The sequence below is a fragment of the Bubalus bubalis genome, chromosome 17 (assembly GCF_019923935.1).
Source record: "Bubalus bubalis isolate 160015118507 breed Murrah chromosome 17, NDDB_SH_1, whole genome shotgun sequence".
NCBI lineage: Eukaryota > Metazoa > Chordata > Mammalia > Artiodactyla > Bovidae > Bubalus > Bubalus bubalis.
Window position 1 is genome coordinate 26,521,304 of NC_059173.1, and position 20,991 is coordinate 26,542,294.

Genomic DNA, 20,991 nt, shown 5'->3' on the forward strand with positions numbered 1-20,991 from the left:
CTTTACCACTAGCGCCACCTGGGAAACCCTGATCCTTAAAATACCAAGGACTAAATCTGATTTCCTGTATGATGTGGGTAGGTCTGCAGAGCAGTGGGAGCGGGCAGGGGCTCCCAACACTCAGCAGGAAGTTGTGTTTGTGCCTGTGGGTGGGAGAGGATGGAAGGGAGGAGCTCAGTCCAGGAAACTAAGAAACCGGGGTCACAGAGCATCTGTGATTACAGATCCATCCCTACTCAGCGGCGATGCCAGATTTAGACAGCCTGTGGGTGTCTTCATGGAAGCAAATCATATCTACTCATTGCCAGGAAAGGTCGATTTGAAAATGGTTTAAAATTATCCATGCTAAAAATGAACATTTTCATGAACATTCAAAAAAAAAACAAGGCAGTTATCACAAGTAGATGCCAGATCTGTGGTGCTTTTGGAGAATTAGTAAAAACAGCACAGATGCTTTTATTTTCCTGATGTTGAGGCTAAATCTTCCTAAGCTCTGCCTCCAGGCCCAGGTCTCAGGCTCTTGGACAGGTTCTCTCCTTTGAGCTTACATCCACCTGTCAAGCCCTTCTCTCTGTCCGTCTCTCCTGGCTCCTCTCCCACCCAGCTTCCTCCTTGGTGGTTGGCTCTTGGAAGACCTTTCCTCCCAGAGTGAGTCAAATAAGAGTCAAGAGAGACTGGGCTGAACCCCGGCCTGTGTGATACACTCCCATTGAGGCACTTGTGTGGAATGATCCCAAATGAGTGAGTAACGATTCACAGCTTGGAGAAGCAGTTGCTAAAGACTGAGAGCATATCATTGAGGGCTCCTTCCTGACTCCCAGTGCCATGTGGCTGAACAAGTGCATGGATGAGGGAGTCAGTTCCACCCAGGAGAGGAGCTTAGGGAAACACAGAGTGTTCTTCCTGGACGCTGGAATGCTGAGTGCATGTGGGGTTAGTCTGTAACCCCGATTCCCAGGCACAGGGACTGCAGATGCACAGATGCTAGAACCTCCCTCATCTCCAAGGATTGACCAGCAGGGGGCGCCGGGGACCGAGGAACAGAGGCTCCTACTGTCGGGCTGCTCAGGTGGGCTGGTCCAGGCAGGATCCGGGGATAGGGGCAGGTGGGTTTCTTGTTGAAGCGACGGTAACCGCAGTGTCAGACTTATGCATGGAATTTATAGGCAGGGAAATCAGAACAGGCAGGATTTGGAGGAGGTGAGAACAGAGAGACTCTGGAACAAAGGCTGAAGGTATCTCTTGCCTTGGGAATTCAGTCCTTCCTGTGTCTGGGATCCCCACCCGAGGCTTGCATTTCAGAGCACAGGCTTGCTGTCTAATGTGGGAAAGCTGTGCTAAGACAGACATGTGATGGCTGAACCTGGTGATGCTCAAGGTGAGGTGGTGGTGGGCACAGCCCAGAACTGGCGGGAGCACTGGAGGCCCACGCAGCACAGCTCAGACTTTCTCCAGGGCGCTGGCCCCTGGCTCCCTCGTGGGCTCTTTCAGAGAAGCCTGAGTGTGGGCATCTATCCTGGTGGGGGCAGGAGCTCTGTGCCAGGACAGGTGCCCCTGGGAGAGCTGGACCCCAGGGGCCCCCTCATGTTCCCGTCAGCCAGGTAGCCTAGGGAAGGAGCAGTTCCCTAAGACAGGGTCACAGCCTGTGGTCTGCAGGCTGACTTTGGCCTGTAGACCTGTTTTGGTTAGCCCTTTTGTCCATGAAAGTGAAAGTGTTAGTTGCTCAGTCATGTCCAACTCTTTGTGATCCCATGGAAAGTGGCCCGCCAGGCTCCTCTGTCCATGGGGTTATCCAAGCAAGAATACTAGAGTGGGTTGCCGTTCCCTTCTCCAGGGGATCTTCCCAACTCAGGGATCGAACCCAGGTCTCTCGCATTGCAGGCAGATTCTTTACTGTCTGAGCCATCAGGGAAGCCCCCCATTTGTCAATATTTCTTTTTTCAAAAAATTATTTTATTGAAGTATAGTTGATTTACAATATTGTATTGATTTCTACTGTACAGCAAAGTGACTCAGTTATGCATATACACATATTCATTTTCATTATGGTTTATCACAGAATATTGAATATATTTCCCTGTGCGATACAGTGGGCCTTGTTGTTTATCCATCCTGTATATAACTGTTTGATCTGCTAACCCCAAACTGCCAGTCCTTCTCTCCCACAGCTCCCTTCTCCCTTGGCAACCACAGATCTATTCTCTATGTCTGTGAGTCTGTTTTTGTTGCATAGATAAGTTCTTCTGTATCATATTTTAGGTTCCTCATATAAGTGATATCACATGATATTTGTCTTTGTCTGAAAGACCCTGATGCTGGGAAAGATTGAGGGCAGGAGGAGAAGGGGACGACAGAGGATGAGATGGTTGGATGGCTCAATGGACATGAGTTTGGGTGAACTCCAGGAGTTGGTGATGGAGAGGCAGGCCTGGTGTGCTGCGGTTCATGGGGTCGCCAAGAGTTGGACACGACTGAGTGATTGAAGTGAGCTGAACTGATTTGTCTTGGCTGTTGGAAATAGTGCTGCAGTGAACTTAGGGGTGCATGTACCTTTTTGAATTATAGTTTTCTCCAGATATATGCCCAAGAGTGGGATCGCTAGATCGTATGGTAGCTCTATTTTTTGTGTTTTGAGTAATCTTCATACTGTTCTTCATAATGGCTCTACCAATTTACATTCCCAAAAACACTGTAGGAGGGTTCTTTTTTCTCCACATCCTCTCCAGCATTTGTTATTTGTAGACTTTTTAATGATGGCCTTTTTGTCATTTGTCGATACTTCAAAATTCAGCTATTATCTAAAATTTTGGATTTCTGGTTTTCTTTTTTAAAAAAAGGAAAAAAAAGATCTGACCACAGAGAGCTTCCACTCCTGAGTAAGCAGCCATGGCCCCTGCAGGCAGGGGTCTGCACTGCAGTTCTCCACAGCCCCCACCACTCCCTATCGCCTTCCTCATGAGGGGCCGTTCATCATCATGTTCGCACTGTGCTTTTAGGAAGGCAGCAAAATGCTGCTTATTCTTTTCTAGGGAAGAGAAATGACATATCCACTGAGAGGAACTTTGGGAAAAGAAATGCAGATAAAGATGTTTCTTTCTGGAAGAATAGTCTTGCTTGTTTATTATGTATGCAAGCTCCCAGATGGCCTCATGAATTTATATAAGCTGCCTCTCTGAGGGCAATGGTGTTTGTGGTCTCTGACTCAGAGGAGTCCATGTCCTGAAGCAAACTCCAGGTTTTTCTGGGCATTTCTAAATCTAGCCACTGGTGGGAAAGGAAGGGCATGGCTAGGGCACACCACGCGCTCCTGAGACTGGAGCTGCAGTGGTGGTGGGGGGCACCTGCTTTCACCAGAGGCCCTCCCCCACCTCTCAGGGCCCATGTCCACTCGGGGCCAATGGTTAGAGGATCGCCTGGGCTGCAGCCACCTGAGGCCATGCCCCCAGCTCTGGCTGCCAGGGAGGGCACGAGGTGGGTGTGGGGTGGAACCTAATTACAAGGCAGCCCTGGGGCTAGTGAACTGGCACCTCTCTGAGCTGTATTTGTGGTCCTGGTGGGTGTATCAGAGACAGACTGGGCCAGAATTTAGTTGGTGCTGGCAGAGGGCTCAGTTCACCATCAGGATGATGTCTCCAAGGGTGCACATCACTTACTCTGATGAGTACCTACTGTATACAGCTCTATCCCTAAGCAGTGGCCCCATTCTGTCTCTTGGTCAGTTGAATGCTTGGTCCATCCCCTAACACTCTGCATGGCTTTGGGCAAGTGCCTTCTCTGAACCTCAGCTTACCTGCCTGTGACATGAGTGGGGACCCTGTCCTTGTGGAGTTGTAGTAGGGAGTCAGATGCATCTCGGCCCTGAGAACTGAACTCCAAGCACCCAGTTGTTAGTACTGAGTTAGAGCACCCAGCCCAAGTACTGAGCTCCAAGCACTGAGTCATGAGTACTGAGCTCTGAGCACCCAGCCCCAGGCACTCAGGCTGATTGAGACTGCAGTGATGTCAGCAGCAGCACCCGCCTGGGATGTGGCCAGTGGAGCCATGTCAGAGAGGAGTAGGCAGGGGACTGGGGTCCCCTGAGCCTGGGTACCCCAGACCTCCCCACGTGGCAGTATCACAGCATGCGTCCCAGCGTCGTCGTCCTCCTTTCATTCTTTGAAAGGACAGTAGGGTCCTGTGCTCTGGGCACAGAGTCGGGACTACCATTTCCCTGTTAATGGGAGTCCTGTGGGAGGAGGGAGCTGAAAAGTCTCTTGTTTTGCCCTTTTCTCTCCCAGGGTGTGATGCCTCACCCTGTGGGTTTCCCCAGAAGGGGGCTGTCCTAAATGCCTTTCTCTTATGGATGCAGAAAGTCTCCCTACATCACTCCTCAGTTCCCTTGCCTGTTATGTAGCAAAAGGGGGAGCTGACAGGCTCCCACTGGCTCCTGGCTCGTCCTCTGGGCTCTGACTTGCACACCTGCCCTCTGTGCGTGTGTGTTATTTGCTCGGTTGTGTCCAACTCTTTGAAACCCCGTAAACTGTAGCCCACCAGGCTCCTCTGTTCTTGGGATTCTCTGGGCAAGAATACTGGAGTGGATTGCCATTCCCTTCTCCGGGGCATCTTCCAAACTGAGGATTGGACCCAGGTCTCCTGCATTGCAGGCAGATTCTTGACCATCTGCACCACCAGGAAAGCCCGCCCGCTCTCTCCCTTTTGCTGATTCACCAGCCAAGGCCTTCAGGCTGTGTGTGGACCAGGAACTTCCTCTTCTGACCCTGCACCCTCCATGGAGCCTGAGAGCCTGGGATGGTGCTGAGCTGGGCACTGGGGACTGCAGAGAGTGCCTCCCTTCTCCCTCCTCCCTCCCCCCTCCTCTGCCTCTCCCATCTCTCTCCCTCCCCGTCCTCTACCCCTCCCACTTCTCTCCCTCCTGCTCCCTCTCTCTCCCTCCAGGGCTCCCAGGGCCCTTTCCTTGAGTCCTCACCTTGCTGCCTCTCTGGTGGGCATGTTGGCTGAGCTCTGGGGCTGGGCCACTGCCTGTCATCCTTCTCTCCCCTCTAGAACCCCAGGCATGCAGGCACTGACCTGGGAAAGAGTTGCAGGAGGAGGAATCAGGTGTTAGGGGAGCTCAGCTTGTCCATGAACCTGACCCTGATGTCCTGGGGACAGTGCCTTGCTGTGGGCTCAGCATCCCCTCCTGGCAAATTTAATTATCCTCCTGTCCTTCAACCAGACCCAGGCTACTACCTTAGAGGAAAAGCAGCTATTGCTGTATTTATCCTAGACTCTTCTGAGAAACCACTGCTCAGGGGGAGCTGACAGTGGGATCCTGAGGGCTCCTGTCTCTGAACCCCCCTCAGGAGGGAGAGCTCGCTTCCTGTGGGGAAGGGGCGGTGAGGGTAGCTGCCAGGAGCAAGGATGCAGGGGTGGAGTCAGGGTGGAGCCGGGGGCATCTCCATCTCGAGGTAAAAAGACTGCTGTGCAGCCCACTTGCCAGAGGGAGGCCAACAGGAGGGAGAGACAGAACACAGGGCAGAGAGCCCAAGGGTTCTGTAGCCATTCAAGGTGGTCAGCTCTGGGCTGGAGGACTGAGCTGGGGACTGAAGTGCGTTCTGACCCAGATTGGGTGCACTCTGCATTTTTTGTCATAAACATCATGGATCACCACATGGTGATGGGAAAGGGGACCCTCTTGGAGAAGTTACCTCCCCCCATGTCAGGGGTGAGGTGAGGGGCCCTGCAGGAGCCCGAGGGCTCCTTGCAGGACTGAGACAAAGCCAGGGCCAATTTCTCAGGCTATGCTTGCTGTAAAGATGCTACGCTACTTGGGAAAATGCAGTAAATAGCACAGAAGGCGGAGGTGAACACATGGGCCCCATCCCCTCTCGTGTCTCCCAGCCCCTTGCCCAGAGCAGGGCTGACTCTGTCACCTCAGAGACAGTCTTCGTGTCACCCTCTGCTCCTTAAACACAGAGTTGTGTGCTGTAAAAACCATTCTGTGCTTTTGAGAGACGTATCAGTACATCCTGGCAACTGCTTCATCTCTGTCTATGCGGACCTGCCTCATTCATTTTCACCACTGGGTACCCCCCTTCCCCCACCCTCAACTCCGGGATTTCTCTAAGCCTCTGTGGATCCATGTCAGGTGACAACAGTCTTTGGCTGCTGCAAACAATAAATATCTGTGAGCAGACACCCTTCCCGTCACTGCAAGTGCGTCTGTAGGACAAATTACCGCAGTAGACTTGCTGGGTAGAGCAGCACAAGGTTTGAACTTCTCGTAGGTGCTTGAAGCCACCATGTATGGGGAGGGCTGCTCCAGCCCCGCCTCTGTGCAGAGAGCGTCGGGGCGGCTGATGTGTTGGCTCCATGTCACCCCATCGTCCACATGCCTCCCGCAACAGTTGCTCTGTGTGCTTTGCAATCTCGGTCTTGAGTTCCCCCCCATCCCCACCCCCACATATAAAGCTGAGTTCCCCCTGATCCCCACCCCCATGTGTAAAGCCGGAGATCACACAGCTTCCAGTTAGCATCTTGGGATCTGGCAGCCTCACAGCCATGCTGGCAGGCTCAGGGGCAGAGGCACGGGCTCCCTGACTCCCACGGCCCAGCTGCCCAGGGCTGGATGCAGGAGGGATCCAATCCCCAGGACCCTAGGCATGTCTGGATCCTGGGCCTTTGCTCTCAGACCCACCCCTCCCCCTGCTGGACTCAGCATCCTAGGGCTGACCAGTGCTGGCTGCCCTTTGGGGCTCTGGCAGGAGATGGGAAGGGTGAAGCCAAGTGCCATCCTCTCTTCCTGAGCCTCAGGCAGCTTTCCTGGCAATGGCCTTGTCTCTGCAGCCTCCTTCTGGCAGCTCCTCCAGCCCGTGGCCCTGGCTTCCCCAGGTGACCTTTGACCAAGGCCGGTGGCTTCCGGCTGTGATTTAATTAATACCTGGGTAACACCATCATTCCTGTGGCATCTCTGTTCCCCTTTGCAAACATTGCCCTGAATTAAATTTCTCATTTTTTTTTGAAAGACTAAAGTAGTCTTCCCAGTCAGCCTCAGACTGGTACACAGCTGTATGACTGAGTGGAGATGGTTAAGACAGCCCAAGGGGCCTAGTCTGGGTAACCAGGGAGTGAAATGGCTCAGTTCTAGCCCCCAGCTGACTCTTCTGATGAGGTGACTAGCCTGAGGAAGGCAGGTCGATGACACCTTTTTAAAGACATGGACCCAAGTCTTCGTGCATCTGGTGGGGTTTCTCCCTGACCAGTGCACCCCTGTAGGCCACGATGGTGCCCTTCAAGCAGCCGAGAAGCTTGGAGCTCTGGTCTCATTTTCATCACTGGAACATAGTGAAAGTCACCTGCAGTCTGGACTGCATGCAGAGGGTGTTGGTAGTGAAATCCACAGATGATTAAGCCCAGGGACTGTTGTCAAACCGCGGCTGCCCAGTGAGCCACATGCCCCTCCTGTCCAGGGCTGAAGGAAGGCACGTGGTTTAGCCAGGGGCAGAGGGGACCAGGGGAGGGGCAGGCTCCAGCAGAGCCTGGGTCCCAGCAGAAGGTAGACCAGAAGGCAGGACGGAGCAGGCCTTGCAAAGAGCCAGGGGTGGGGTGGTGGAGGCAGGGGAAACTGACGGAACACAGGGTCCAGGAGCAGTGAGAGGCTGAGAGCATCTACATCTGGGCTGACCCAGTAGGTGGGCTGCATGCTCTCAGATTGTCCCCACTTGTCCTTCACTCTGCTCGGCGACAGGTTCCCTTGACAACTGGCTTCCTGCCGAGCCCAGCCAATGAGAGGCAGGCATGAAGTGACACCCATCTGCTCTCTGCTCAGATGCTCCTATGCCGCCCGTGGCCCCTCCGTGGTCCCTGCTCCCGCCGTACCACCCTCCCCCCATGACCCCAGCTCAGGGGACAGGCCTGTTGTGTTTCCAGCACTCCAGTGGTCCTGGCTCTGCTCACATCACCCCCCCCCTCCCCGTTGTCCTTCCCACCCTCAAGGGTAGAAGTTCTCGCTGCGGCTGTTCTCTGGGGACTGTCACCATCATCTCCTTTTCTGAGGGTTCCCATACTTTGTCCCCCACTTCCTATGTTCAGTCCCCTCTGCTGAATTCCCAGGAAGGCCTTCCTTTCCTGTGTGGACCCTCCTGAAAGAGTAAGTGTGTAAGGCGGTGAGGCAGAGATGCTGGCGGGACTGAGCACTGGGGGCCTTGCAGACCCGGGCAGGAACGAGGATTTCATTCTGGGTGCAAGGGTGCCCACGAGGTGGGTGACCTCAGACCCATGTCTTCTGAATGGAGACTTGGCTGAAGATGGGGTGCAGTGGGGGAGCAGCAAGGCAGTCCAAGAAGTAGAGGAGGTTAAGATAGAGGCTCTGGAAACTGAGGATAAGGAGATGTATGCCTACGTGTTAGCAGAGGAGCCAACAGGACTGTGTGGGGATGAGCTCTGAGGGGAGAGAGAGGCCCTGGAATGACTCTCACATCTAGGTACCCCCTCCCGTCCCTGACAGTCACCTCCAGCAAGGCCTCTGATTATTTCCATCTAAGCCTGATCAAGCTCAGAACTAGTGACCTTATTTATTCACTCATGTATTTATCAGTATCTGTTTGTGCCTTTGTTCATTATCTGCTTTCCGTACTGCAAGTTAAGCCCCAGGCTTGGCACTCAGTGGGTGCTTAATACATGCTTGCTGCTGATGGGGGTCCAGGCCATCTGGGGTCAGTCCAGTACTGCCTTGCCAGCTGTGCAGTGATGGGCAGTCATGTTTCTTCAACATGAGAACCAGGATCCCCACTCACAGCCTCCTCTGCTGGTTTGGTGCCTGTATACAGTAGATGCCCAATAAAGGCACTTCTGTTATCCCCATCTTAACCATCCAGTCTGCTGTGAATGCTTCACGACCCCAGGTGAATCTGATCTTTGGTTCATCTCTCGAACATCTAGAGTTTGCCAGTCCTTGTCAGACGCTGGGGATCTGGACAGGAGCAAGACAGACAACCCTTGTCTCCATGGACCTCACCACAAGAGTGCACCCTGCTTCCGGTCCAGGAGGTCCTCTCCTGTCCTCTCTGTCTGCTTCTGGTTGCATGCTGGAGCCAGTGTGAAGCCCACTTTCCCTCCTATCCACCTTCACAAGGCACAGGCTGTTGGCAGCTTACAGTGGAGCCATGTTTAACACAAGCTCACTTAACACACTGGCAAACCAGTGGGCTGAACATGCGTTAAAGTTATCAAGCTCTTATATAAAAAGAGAGGGGGAGTAAACCCTTCAGGCAAGCAGAGTCTCTCAGATTATCCCAACACCAACACACACACCATTCTGCTCTGTGGATTTGACAGCTGTTTTAAACAAGAAAAATCTGAAGCTTTTTCTTCAAATTCTGCAGGCAGGTTCCTCCTGTGGTCTGCCTCAGTGTTACTCGGACCACTGTGCTGAAGAATGATGTATGAGGTTACCTGCACAGACCATGGTTCGTAGGGGACCTGAGAGGTTTTCCAAGGTCCTTCTGATCACCTCTCATTTTCCTCTCATAGGCGTGCTTTATCATGCAAGTGCCGTGTAAAGTATGACCTTCCGATATATTAATAGCTTGCCTTCTGCTCTGTATGAGCATTTTGAGACTGGCTAAGAAGGCAATGGCACCCCACTCCAGTACTCTTGCCTGGAAAATCCCATGGACTGAGGAGCCTGGTGGGCTGCAGTCCATGGGGTCACTAAGAGTCAGACACGACTGAGCAACTTCACTTTGACTTTCCGCTTTCATGCATTGGAGAAGGAAACGGCAACCCACTCCAGTGTTCTTGCCTGGAGAATCCCAGGGATGGGGGAGCCTGGTGAGCTGCTGTCTATGGTCGCACAGAGTCAGACACAGCTGAGGCGACTTAGCAGCAGCAGCAGCCAGGGTGATAGCTCTGCTCAAGGGAGGGGCCTTATCTCATTTCTAAAGTGTTCCCTATTGTGGTTGGCTTAAGGCTGGCTTTGGTGGGGTTGGCAAAAGCTGTGATGAAGAGTAGGTTGATGGTGAGTTTTGATTAATGGTCAAGTTGGTCGATGGGTTGAGTTGGTTGGTAATAGGGTTGGCTAATGGTGGGGTTGATTGACAGTGGGGTTGGCTGATGGTGAGATTAGCTGATGGTGGGGTTGGTTGCTGGTGAGATTGACAGATGATGTGGGGTTGGGTGCTGGTGTAGAATTGGTTGATAATAAAGTTGTTGATGGTGAGGTTGGCTGATGGTGGGGTGGGTTGATTGTTGAGTTGGTTGATAATAGGGTTGGTTGAGGGCTTCTGTGGTAACTCAGATGGTAAAAAATCTTACTGCAATCCAGGAGACCCAGGTTTGATCCCTGGGTCAGGAAGATCCCCTGGAGAAGGGAATGGCTACCCACTCCATGATTATTGCCTGGAGAATTCCATGGACAGAAGAGCCTGGTTACAAAGAATTCTTTGCATCAGGTTGCAAATATCAGCCTGAGCAACTAACACTTTCAGTTTTCCGCAGGTTGGTGGACAGTGGGGCTGCGGGGCATATGGTAGAGTACTGGGTGGCTGTGGGTATGAGGCTAGGGCTGGACTCATTTATCAGAAGCACTAGGCAGAGCCTGTGTGCAGAAAGCAGGCAAAGATTTCAGTGAGTGTGGCTGGCCAGGTATAGCCCTCACATCTGGAAGCTTTTATGCTGTGCAGTGAACCTCACATGAGCCCACAGGAAGCTCACTAGAGCTCTGTGAATGGAGGAGGTAAAGTTTCATTATTTTTCTAAGAGGTATACACACAATGGTGTACATTAAATTCATCTTTTGTGGTGAATCAGTGGGGGAGTCAGGGGAATAGACTCCAGGGCTCTTTCTACCCTGAAACCTTCAGCAAATGAACCCTCATTCTCAGTAGTACCTGCTGGTCTCAGAGCTGTGGGTGATCAGGCAGTGGAAGTTTCAGGAACGTAATCTCTGTCCTCAAAGAGCCCCCCATCTCTCTGGGAGAGAGAAGACTCCCCCCATGAAATATGACTGGTGTCAGAGAGTGGGATGCTCGCACTGTGGGGATGTGAGATGTTTGGGCAGTAGAGCGATGAACAGGGAGGGGGACGAGCTGAGACCTCAGGGTGCAGAGGACTCCATGCACGTTTGCACTTCAGGGCCAGACTAGGGAGGGGACTTCCCAGTGGCAATGAAGTGAGCATGTCACCAGAGCCAACCTACCTTGTTGATACAGACATGCGGCTATATTTCATTTGCTGGCATTTCCATTGGTCATTTAAGTTAATTTCAATTTAGTGAGTGCTGCCGAGGTCGATCTCAGTTTCCAAGAACTGTTGATGGCCTGCTGATGTCTATAAACTCTGGTAACCAACACTTCACACCTTCTCTTGTTGGCAAGGATCATTGTAACGGTGACAAGACACTTCTATTGTCTTATGAGACAGCAAGGAAAGATGACATAGTCAGTATAATGTTAGTGTTTCCTCTTTGGGTTTTCATTTCCGTTTCTCAAAAGCATCACTTGAAGTAACAGCACTTCCAAAGATGTACTCTATTCCCCTCCCCCAAAGAGTTTGCGAAATGCCAAGTTTAACACAGCGCTCTCTCTCTCTCTCTATATATATATATTCACCTGTAGGATTTCTCAGAAGCCTTATATTGCTTATATTCACCAAAACATCTTTAAAGGCAGATAGAGAGTGCAGCTTCTCTGAAACTTATCTAAAACCAGAAACGTCATTTCACAGAAGACCAGTGACAACATCTCACAGGAATTAGAGTGTTGAGTGATACCGTGTGGGAGCGTGGCTCCAGGAATATATTTCCGTTTGTCTTCCTCGGGGATCTGATGACTCGGAGCACCGTGTGTTCCATCTGCAGATGGGGAAGTTTAGGATCCAAGATCTTGTGATGTTGCTGAGAAGGAAGGCTGCTGGAGGAGCCCACTAGTGGCCCCACCCGCCTAGGAAGCTTGCTGTGCTGCAAAGATAGGAGTTACTCACAAGGGCCCTGCCTTGACGTCTAGGGTTGCTGGGTCCAGGCTTCAGCCTCCCCCACCTCCCTTCAGCCAGAGATCTGAAATGTTTCCTGACCCCTGGGGATGAGTTGAGTGACTCAGATCGGAAGGAAGTAGACCCCATTAAGTGATGAGTCCTCAGGCACAGACCTGCTGGCTCCCAAATTGTTCCTTGCGATCCACTTACATTTCCTGGTGGGGCCTCCTGTGCCTGTAGCATTTCCCTCATCCTGGCCAACAGCCCTTTTACAGATCTCAGTGTTTCCTCCTTTTGTTCCTGGTTAGGTCCCAGGTGGCTCAGTGGTAAAGAACCTGCTTGCCAATGCAGGAAATGCAGGTTCATTCCCTGGGTTGGAAAGATCCCCTGCAGGAGGGCATGGCAACCCAGTCCAGTATTCTTGCCTGGAGAATCCCCACGGACAGAGGAGCCTGGCTGGCTACAGTCCATGGGGTCACAAAGAGTCAAATGTAACTGAAGTGACTTAGCATGCATGCTCAGGTCCCAATGAACAGGGAAGAAGGTGGTTTAGCTGGAGGTCAAGGTTCTGGGTGTCCTGGACAAGGCTGGAGGGTCCTTGATGTCCAGGGCTGGACACAGATGCAGAATGAACTCCAGGCTGGGCCTTTAATGCTGGTGGAGGAGCCATGAGCCCCAGCAGGGAGTGTACTGCAGCGACCTCTGCCGGAAGCTGGTCTTCTAGTTGTGTGGCTTAGGGAGCTCAGAGTTTCTTGGATCCCAGGTTCAAATGTGTGTGACCTTGAGATGCTAGCTCCTGGAGTCTTGGATTGGTCTCTTAAGTGAGCTGTGGTTTCTGTCACCATCCTTTGTGACTTTGCATCTACTTAACCCTCTGAGTTTGTTTATGTTGTATTTGACATCAGGGATAATAGCAAACTCTTATGTCACTCTGAGCATTTTACATGTGTAAATTCATTCCTAGGTCATTGGCTGGGGACAAGGGCATGTTGTGACTTGAACCAGGGCCTATGGGTCAGGCTCTTAAGCAAACACTACATCTCCTGGGCAGCTGTGGATGTCACATTCTAGACAGGGAGGCACGGAGGAGGCAGGCTGCATGGGGGTGGGTGGGGGAGGGGTAGGCAGTAGGCTCACAGAGACTGGTGGGTGGAGGAATCTGAGAAATTGGTGGAGCCGTTTGGAGCATCTGAAATGTACAGAACCAAGGGCCAACATCAAAGGCCTCATCCTCTTGATGGCAACAGCAGGGTATCTGGCAGAGGCAGGGACTGTCAGTCACCACCAACTCAGAACGGCCCGATGACTACCTGGTGCTCAGCTGTGCATTAGCCCGGGACCCTTTCCAACCTGAACTCTACCCTCCGTCTCCTCAGTCAGGCTCGGGCGGTACTAACCACTGGGCCAGTCCCCCTGTAGGACCTGGACCAGATGGCTGACCACCTCCGCTCTGCTTCCCGCACAGCTCACACGCGGACACCAGGTGGCGCTCTCGTCCATCAGCTACATCGGCTGCTCGCTGTCCGTGCTCTGCCTGGCCATCACGCTGGTCACCTTCGCCGTGCTCTCGTGAGTCATCTTCTGTTCTCCTCCAGGGGCCAGGAGGTTGGGCAGCTTCGTGCGAATGTCAGTGCCACCCCTGCCCACCTCGATTTCCCTTCTGGCACTTGTACTGGGCTGGGAGTGGGGATGGGACGGCAAATGCTGGCCTCTGTTTAGATTCACACACGGTGTGTGACAGGTGGATGGTTGTTCTTCAAGTACCTTTTGTTTTGAGATCTGGGGTGTGGGGGGCCTGTGGGGTGCTGGAAAAGACGGAGGAGAGAGGAGGGGTTGTCGAATTGGAGGGCACCTGACTTGAGCTTAGCTGGAAAGTTCCCCAGCCCACAGGACTTTCTGGCCTTTGACCAGGTGAGTGCCAGAACAGAGGACCCCCCGCCCCCCCCCCCCAAAATGTTATCAAAGCAGCCAGATCCTTGTGGAGCTGGGCTGCTGGAAACCCCAGGGGTAAGATCCCTGGAGGGCCCCTTCCGCCGGCTGAAGTCACATCAGTCTGGTCAGAGCTTGAGGGGATACCCCCAACTCCCGCCACCAAGTGGATACTGGCAGCTAAGTCTGCCCATGGCTCTTTCAGGACTGGGACAGAAAAACAAGATCAGAGCCGAGAGTCTGGGCAGTCAGCCGGGAAGATGGGTTTGCACACTCCCCTCAGAGCTGTTGGACCTCTAAGAAGGGCGTGTTACTCACACCTGGATGGGCCTCAGTCTCAAGGGGCGCTCAGGTGCTTCCTCTGGTCACGGGGTTCCTCCTGGAAGTTGGCACCCCTCCTCACCTGCCCTGTTCCCTGAGGACACTGGTCACCTGGGTGACTCTCTGTCTAGAGGGGTCCCTGGTTTGGTTGGTCCGGGATCTGCAGCCACAATGGCAGGGGAGGCTGTTAGCTTCCATGGGCCCCTGCTGCAGCCCACCAGGGACCTGGGCACTTTGAGGGGTGGAGCAGGGGTTCCCACTGTACACAGGAGCTTCTGGTGGGATCTGAGCCAGGTGAGAGGAGATGGAGGCGGGTTTGGAGGGGCCTCAGTGTTACGCTCAGGATGTTCCTGCTTTGATTCCCTTGTTTCTCAGCCATTTACTCAGCAAGTCCAAACCCATCACCACCCCCACTCCAACCCACCCAGGCCTATAGTCACCTCTGAGAACACAGTTGCACCCCAGACAGTAAAAGCATGCCTGATTGGGGGCAGGGGTGGGGAGGCAGATGACAAGTGAGGATGCAAAGGCCTGAACACACATCTCCACAGCCGTCCGAGCCCTGAGGGCAGTTCAGAGAGGAAGTGGGGCTCCCTCAGGCTCAGGAAGTTCTCTCTAAGGGGAGACCCGGGGAGGGACTTTACTGCAGAGTAATAGCTGGTGCAAAGATGCCGAGGATGGAGCGGGCTGGGGATCTTGGAGAACCAGAAAAAGGGGTCTGTGACCAGAGGAAGGAAAGAGCTGAGTCGGAGTGATGGGCAAGGGTCAGGTCCTGCAGGGCCTGTGGAATGAGCTGGGTCATTTCCAGGAGTAATAGGGAGGCACTGATGCTTCATAACCAGAAGTGGCAGCACCCAGGCAGGCTTATCAAGACCTCTTTGGTGGTTCTTGGAGGAGCAGTAGGGGGCAGCCACAGCTGAGCCAGTGTCTCTCTGCCCCCAGCTCTGTCAGCACCATCCGGAACCAGCGTTACCACATCCACGCCAACCTGTCCTGCGCTGTCCTGGTAGCCGAGGTCCTGCTGCTCATCAGCTTCCACTTTGAGCCAGGCACGGTGAGTGGGTCCCCTGAGTCCTGATGAGTCCACAGTGGGCCTCCCTCCCATCCCCTCCTCCTATCACCAGGGGGGCATCAGCAGGGGTGGCACCTGCTGATTTCACTTCCGAATTCAGACCACGAGATAGCCAGGCTGTGGTTCCTCTGGGAGAGACAGGGAAGATGACCGGCATGAACTGGCCTCCCTGCTCACATCAGTCTTGGTAGTGAAGACAGGTATGGCCCTGACTGCATGCTGGGCGCTGTACTGAGCGCTTACATAGATCCACTCAGTTAATCCTCATATCAAGCCCAGGAAGTGATGCCACAGAGGCAGGACTGAGGCACAGAGGGTTATAGTGACTCGCCCAGGTAAGTGCCGACCAAAATCTGACCTTGTGCGGTCTTGCTGCAGACACTTCTCTCCATTTCTGCTCTGACTGCACACAGCCACACCCCTCCTCTGACTACCCAGGGCAGGTGCTCTCCACAAACAGACTGTGAAGACCTAGACCCACATTTCTGTACCCTTTGAATCAGGCAGGGAATTCTCTGGGGAGCTAGGAAGTCTTAGATCTCACAGTAAGTCAAATGCTGAGACTAGAATGACCCAGGCTTGGGTGATGTGGGTTATAAGCCTGGTTGATGGGAAGGAGAAGCAGAGATGGGCTTGCTCTAAAGTAGGACAGAAAGAGACCCGAGCGGTATGAATCAGTGGTCCTGGGATACAATCATATTTGGCTAAAGGAAGATGAACTCTTTATCCCCCTACCTGAGGGTCAGCAGAGCCTCTTATCCTTATGCCCAGCAGTGTCCTCAGCCCACCTGCCTGTCCTGGGGCTGCTGCCTAAGGAGAGATCCACTTTCCTCTGCTCGCAGGTTTAGGGGTTCAACCAAGCATCTAAGAAGTTCTTGGCTGTGCCGTGGACAGAAGAACCTGCACCAGCCTCATTCTCTCCTACAGGATGCTTTTCAAAATCCACTGTGGATCATCACATGGGATTTTCTTAAAATGTAGATTCAGGTTCAGCAGGATCTGGAGTTCCTGTTTCCATCCAGTATCTGGGTGATGCTGCTGGCCCGGGCCACACTGAGAGGAGTGAGCTCCTGCGGTGTGATGGCAGCAGGACGGGAAGTGGTCCAGGCATCCACTGTCCAGATGATGATCCCAGGGACCCGGGAGTATTCTCCCTCTCAGAGCCCATGTGTCTGAAATCCAAGGCAGGGCTCCAGTGGGTGGATCTGCTTGAGTGATCCACCCACTGGATGACCTCTGTGGCAGACAGGAAAGGTGACTGTGGTGGCTGGTCTCGTCCAAGCCTCGTGTGCATAGGGGGGTAAGGTGCTCCCCACACCAAAGGGGAAACTGGGTCCTGAAAGACCCAGAGCCATGAATACTGGGACCACAAAAACAGTAGATGTGTCCCATATTTACATCTAACTTTAACAGAGCCTGGTGACAAGAAACACAGCATTTTAGCAACTTGTTCCTTTTTCTTCCCCAAAGAATTAACTGTCCAGGGGGCCTTGGGAGGGACAGGACATAGAGCCCCCACAGAGATGGTTGTTCTTGGTTTTCATCTTTGTTTTCCTCCCTGACTCCTGGTTCCCTGGCCCTTTGATCTGAGCTTAGGGATGGGTGGCTGTGGACTTACAGAGAGCATAGTGGCCCGGGGGGGAGAGGGGTTGAAATTTCTGATCGAGGTCCCGGGAGAATCTGAGGCCACATGGCTGAGCCTGAAGCTGTGGCCGTAACACTAGGAGCAGGAGGGACCAGATGCCCGTGATGCTCTGAACAGAGGAGAGGAGCACAGCTGCCCTCCTCATCTAGTCAGAGAGAAGGCAGGTGGGCCTTCTGGATATCAGTGCCCCGAACAGCCAAGAAAAGCAGACATTACAGATAGTTTGTACATTTCTTGTTTATTACACACCCTTGAGAGTAAACTCCAGAGAAGCGGCCGTGTCACTCAGGCTGTTCAGCTCCAGGTAGATAACCAACACCTTGAAGTAGAGAACTAAAACAGACACATCACATGCTGATTTGTCTCTTCCCCTCAATTCCATTCCCCTCATACACTTTGCTCTGCAGCACCTCCCGACTGCAGAGCCAACGTTACTTCATAAGCTCCAGGCTAGGGTCCTTAGGTCTGGAGCTATGAGGGAAACCCGTTTGCTGATGGCTCCGCCCCCTCCAGAGATCAGGCCATCCACCTGGCCAGTCACATGCCCGCCCCTGGACCAATCCCATGGCAGGGATGGGGATATTTATGCTGATTGGCCGGGCCAATTCCCTGCCCTGTCATGAACCAATCACTGTGCCTGGGAGGGGTTCTGATTGGCTACTGCTTGAGTCACGTGCTCCACTCAAATCACTTCCCCCCGGGAAAAGCAAAACATGACTCTCCAGAAAGAAATGAAGCCACATGACCATAAGGCACCCCCAGAAAATCTGTGGAAGGAGGTTGGGACAACAGCAAACACGCACTGCTCACACCCTGAAAGAGCTTATTTTCTATGCATTGCGTTGATCCTAGGCCCCGTGCCAGGTGCTGGCCATGCTCCTGCACTACTTCTTCCTGAGCGCCTTTGCGTGGATGCTGGTAGAAGGCTTGCATCTGTACAGCATGGTGATCAAGGTCTTTGGATCAGAAGATAGCAAGCACCGCTACTACTATGGGATAGGATGGGGTAGGTGGATGAGATGGGAGGTGGGGATGGGATGGGGAGGTGGGGATGGGATGGGGCCCGGGGCAGCGGTGGGTTGCGATTTCATCTTCATGTGAAACACCTTGAAGAGGCCAGGTACTCTTAGTCTTGAACTTCCCCACAACTCTTTTTCAAAAAAGTCAGTTCCCATGGGGAGTGCTTTGGAGTGTTCTATTCTAATGGTTGGCTTCCCTTCTGTCTAGTAAAGATCTCAGAGGCATGCTCCTGAGCCAGTGCGGGAACAGTGGCCTGCTTCTCTTGTATTGACACCCAGCTTTAGTGTAGGGTGCTGGGCGGGGGCGGTAGCCTCTAATACCACAGTATATGGGTGCCCTAGGGGGAGGGCAATCGGATCCCTGTGTTCCCAGCCAGTCACACGGTGGGTGGACTCTGTAGACTGTGGGTTGTGGTTGGAGGCGGAAAGGAATTCCAGTCTCTTGGCTGCTCATACCTGGAATAGAGTTTCTGCACCGTGGTGCTAGGGAGAATGAGCTATGCAGGCAGTCTGCCCCAGGGAGATATTGTGGCTTTGGATTGGGCCCCGGGGGAGGGCGTCTGTCTTGTTAGCCATGCCTGCCTTGAGTGGAGCAGATTGTAGCCCAGGTGTCCTAGTCTCTCTGTTTTCCTCTCTATTTTTAGTAGGTTTTCTTGAATAAATTCTTAATTTGCAGCAAGCCCGTAGGAAAATTTACAGAGACTTTATATGCTTATGTTTTTTTAAAAGCTAACTTTCATCAGTTATGGTAGTACTTTATCCTGGGAGTTACCTCCCCATCGACGTGACTTGTTTGTTGAACTTCCTCCTTGCCCATCTTGTGGTGGAGCACCGGAGCACAAGAGACCCTGCTTCTGGCCAGAGTAATGGACATCTTGAATTCTTGCATTTGCTATAAAGCATTAGTCCATCATCAGGGACCTGCTACTCCTTTCTAGTTTTCTTGCAATAGATTTAATTTTCACAGTCTTAAGCGTCTGTCTACAATGTGGGAGACCCGGGTTTGATCCCTGGGTCAGGAAGATCCCCTGGAGAAGGAAATGGCAATCCACTCCATTACTATTGCCTGGAAAATCCCATGGACTGAGAAGCCTGGTAGGCTACAGTCCATGGGGTCGCAAAGAGTCAGACACGACTGAGCGACTTCACTTCACTTCACTTCATGGTGCAGGGAGCAAACAAACATTTTATTTTGTGCTTTGAGCTGGCTAACGGAATGGAGAAAGAGGAGACTCACGGGCCCCACTCAAGCATAATTGTCTCCTTTCATCCTGCTGTGACTCCCTGAAAGAGGTGGGTTGCTCCTGCCTCTGACTTCTTCATTTAGTAAGCATTTAGTAAGCTTACTAAATGCTTCATTTAGTAAGCATTTACAGGATGATGTGTGATCAACCACCTGTGATGACTAGTTTCTTTATGGAAATGGCCATACAGTTTGGATTTGTGTGTACGTGCGCATGCACACACGTGCGTGTGCACACATGCACACCCCATAGCCACAGCAAGGACGGCTGAAATGAATTTAGTGTGGAATTTGTCTCTGCAGTGACAGGAGCCATCTATGCTGGTTCAGGGTAGAGGTGGGGGTCACAATCCAGCCATGAAGGATGGCTTCTTTAGCCTGCAATGTATTAGAGGAAAAACAATGAAATATCTGCCAATATATAAAAATGGAGAAGGTTTACATAAAATTATGGGGTTCTTTTGAAAAATGAGGAGATCTGGAAACCCTGAGTTTCCATTCCTGCTTGACAGCAGTGGCTGTGACTGTGTGGTTTCTGGTCCCAGTGTCTTCCCTGTGGGTGTTCTTAGGCCTCCACAGCCTCCATCGGAGACTCCCTGCAAACAGAGGGCTGGGATGGGTTCCAGCAGGCCTGCCACCTCTGTCTCCAGTCTGCGTCCCCTTAACTGATTTCATCAGGGCTCAGAACTGCATCCTTCCTTAAGATTGGTTAGACTTAGCTCTGGGCCTGAGTACAGACAGTCTGCAGGTGGCTGGACTCTCTCTACATGCAGTTATTAACTAGGAGGAAGCTGGAGGCTGATCCAAGGCCCTGGGAGGTCACCTATAGGAAGGATCCCCCAGAGAGAGGCCACTTCCCTAGAGATTTTCAGCCTGCTCTTACAGCGACCTTCAAACGGTATCATTTTTTGAAACTCAAGGATTGTGGTTTTAGCTGACTTGGAATTGGAGGTGTCCCATGAACAACCTACCCAGGGTTTTTCTATATGTCAGGCCCTATGCTTGAACTTGTAAGGTGGGTAAAATGTAACCTGTGTCCTCAAGGAGTCCACCTGGGAACCAGGAGAGGGGGTGAGTGATAAACAGTTGAGTGTTTGTTTACGTGTTGGTGCAGCAGACATGAATCTCTGACCACAAATTCAAAAGTGGTCAGAGAAATGATCATAAACTCAGAAGCGAAAGAAATGCAGCTTACTTCATTTTTCTCTGTTATGACTTCATTTCTTTTGTGAGCATCCACTCATCTAGGCTTCCCTGGTGATTCAGATGGTAAAGAATCTGCCTGCAATGCAAGAGATCCCAGATTCGATCCCTGGGTTGGGAAGATCCCCTGGAGGAGGGCATGGCAATCCACTCCAGTATTCTTGCCTGGAGAATCCCCATGGACAGAGGAGCCTGGTGGGCTACAGTCCATAGGGTGGCAAAGACTGGGACACGACTGAGCGACTAACACTTTCACTTTCACTCACCTAGGGTTGAAAACTTCATCGTAGTTCATTCTGGACCCTGCCTTTCTCTGAAATCGTGCTGGTGTCCCAGGGAAGTGAGATAGTACCGAGATCTTGGGAGGTGTATCAGTCAGGACAGGCTAGGTCACGCTGCCATAACAAGCGGCTTCCAACTCACATCGGTTGAAAACAGCAACGTTTGTCTCCTGTGTACACTGTGTATCCTCAGTGGGCTGGTGGCCTCAGAGGGGCTCTGCTCAGGGCAGTCCCTCAGCAGCCCAGGGTGATGGGGAAGTTGCTGCCTTGAGCCATAGCTGGTTGCTGTGAGAGAGAAGATGGTCTGGGTGGATATCACCCTGGAAATG

The 20,991-nt window shown here is 52.5% G+C and overlaps 1 protein-coding gene across 2 annotated transcripts in view; it reads left to right on the forward strand.

Moving 5' to 3' along the window:
* ADGRD1 (adhesion G protein-coupled receptor D1) overlaps positions 1-20,991 on the forward strand; it is a 177,638-nt gene that overhangs the window by 129,011 nt on the left and 27,636 nt on the right. For both annotated transcript variants that reach the window (XM_006063071.4, XM_006063072.4), the window contains 3 exons: positions 13,415-13,518; positions 15,142-15,253; positions 17,769-17,922. In XM_006063071.4, coding sequence (XP_006063133.4) covers positions 13,415-13,518; positions 15,142-15,253; positions 17,769-17,922 — 370 coding nt within the window. The remainder of the gene's footprint in view (positions 1-13,414; positions 13,519-15,141; positions 15,254-17,768; positions 17,923-20,991) is intronic.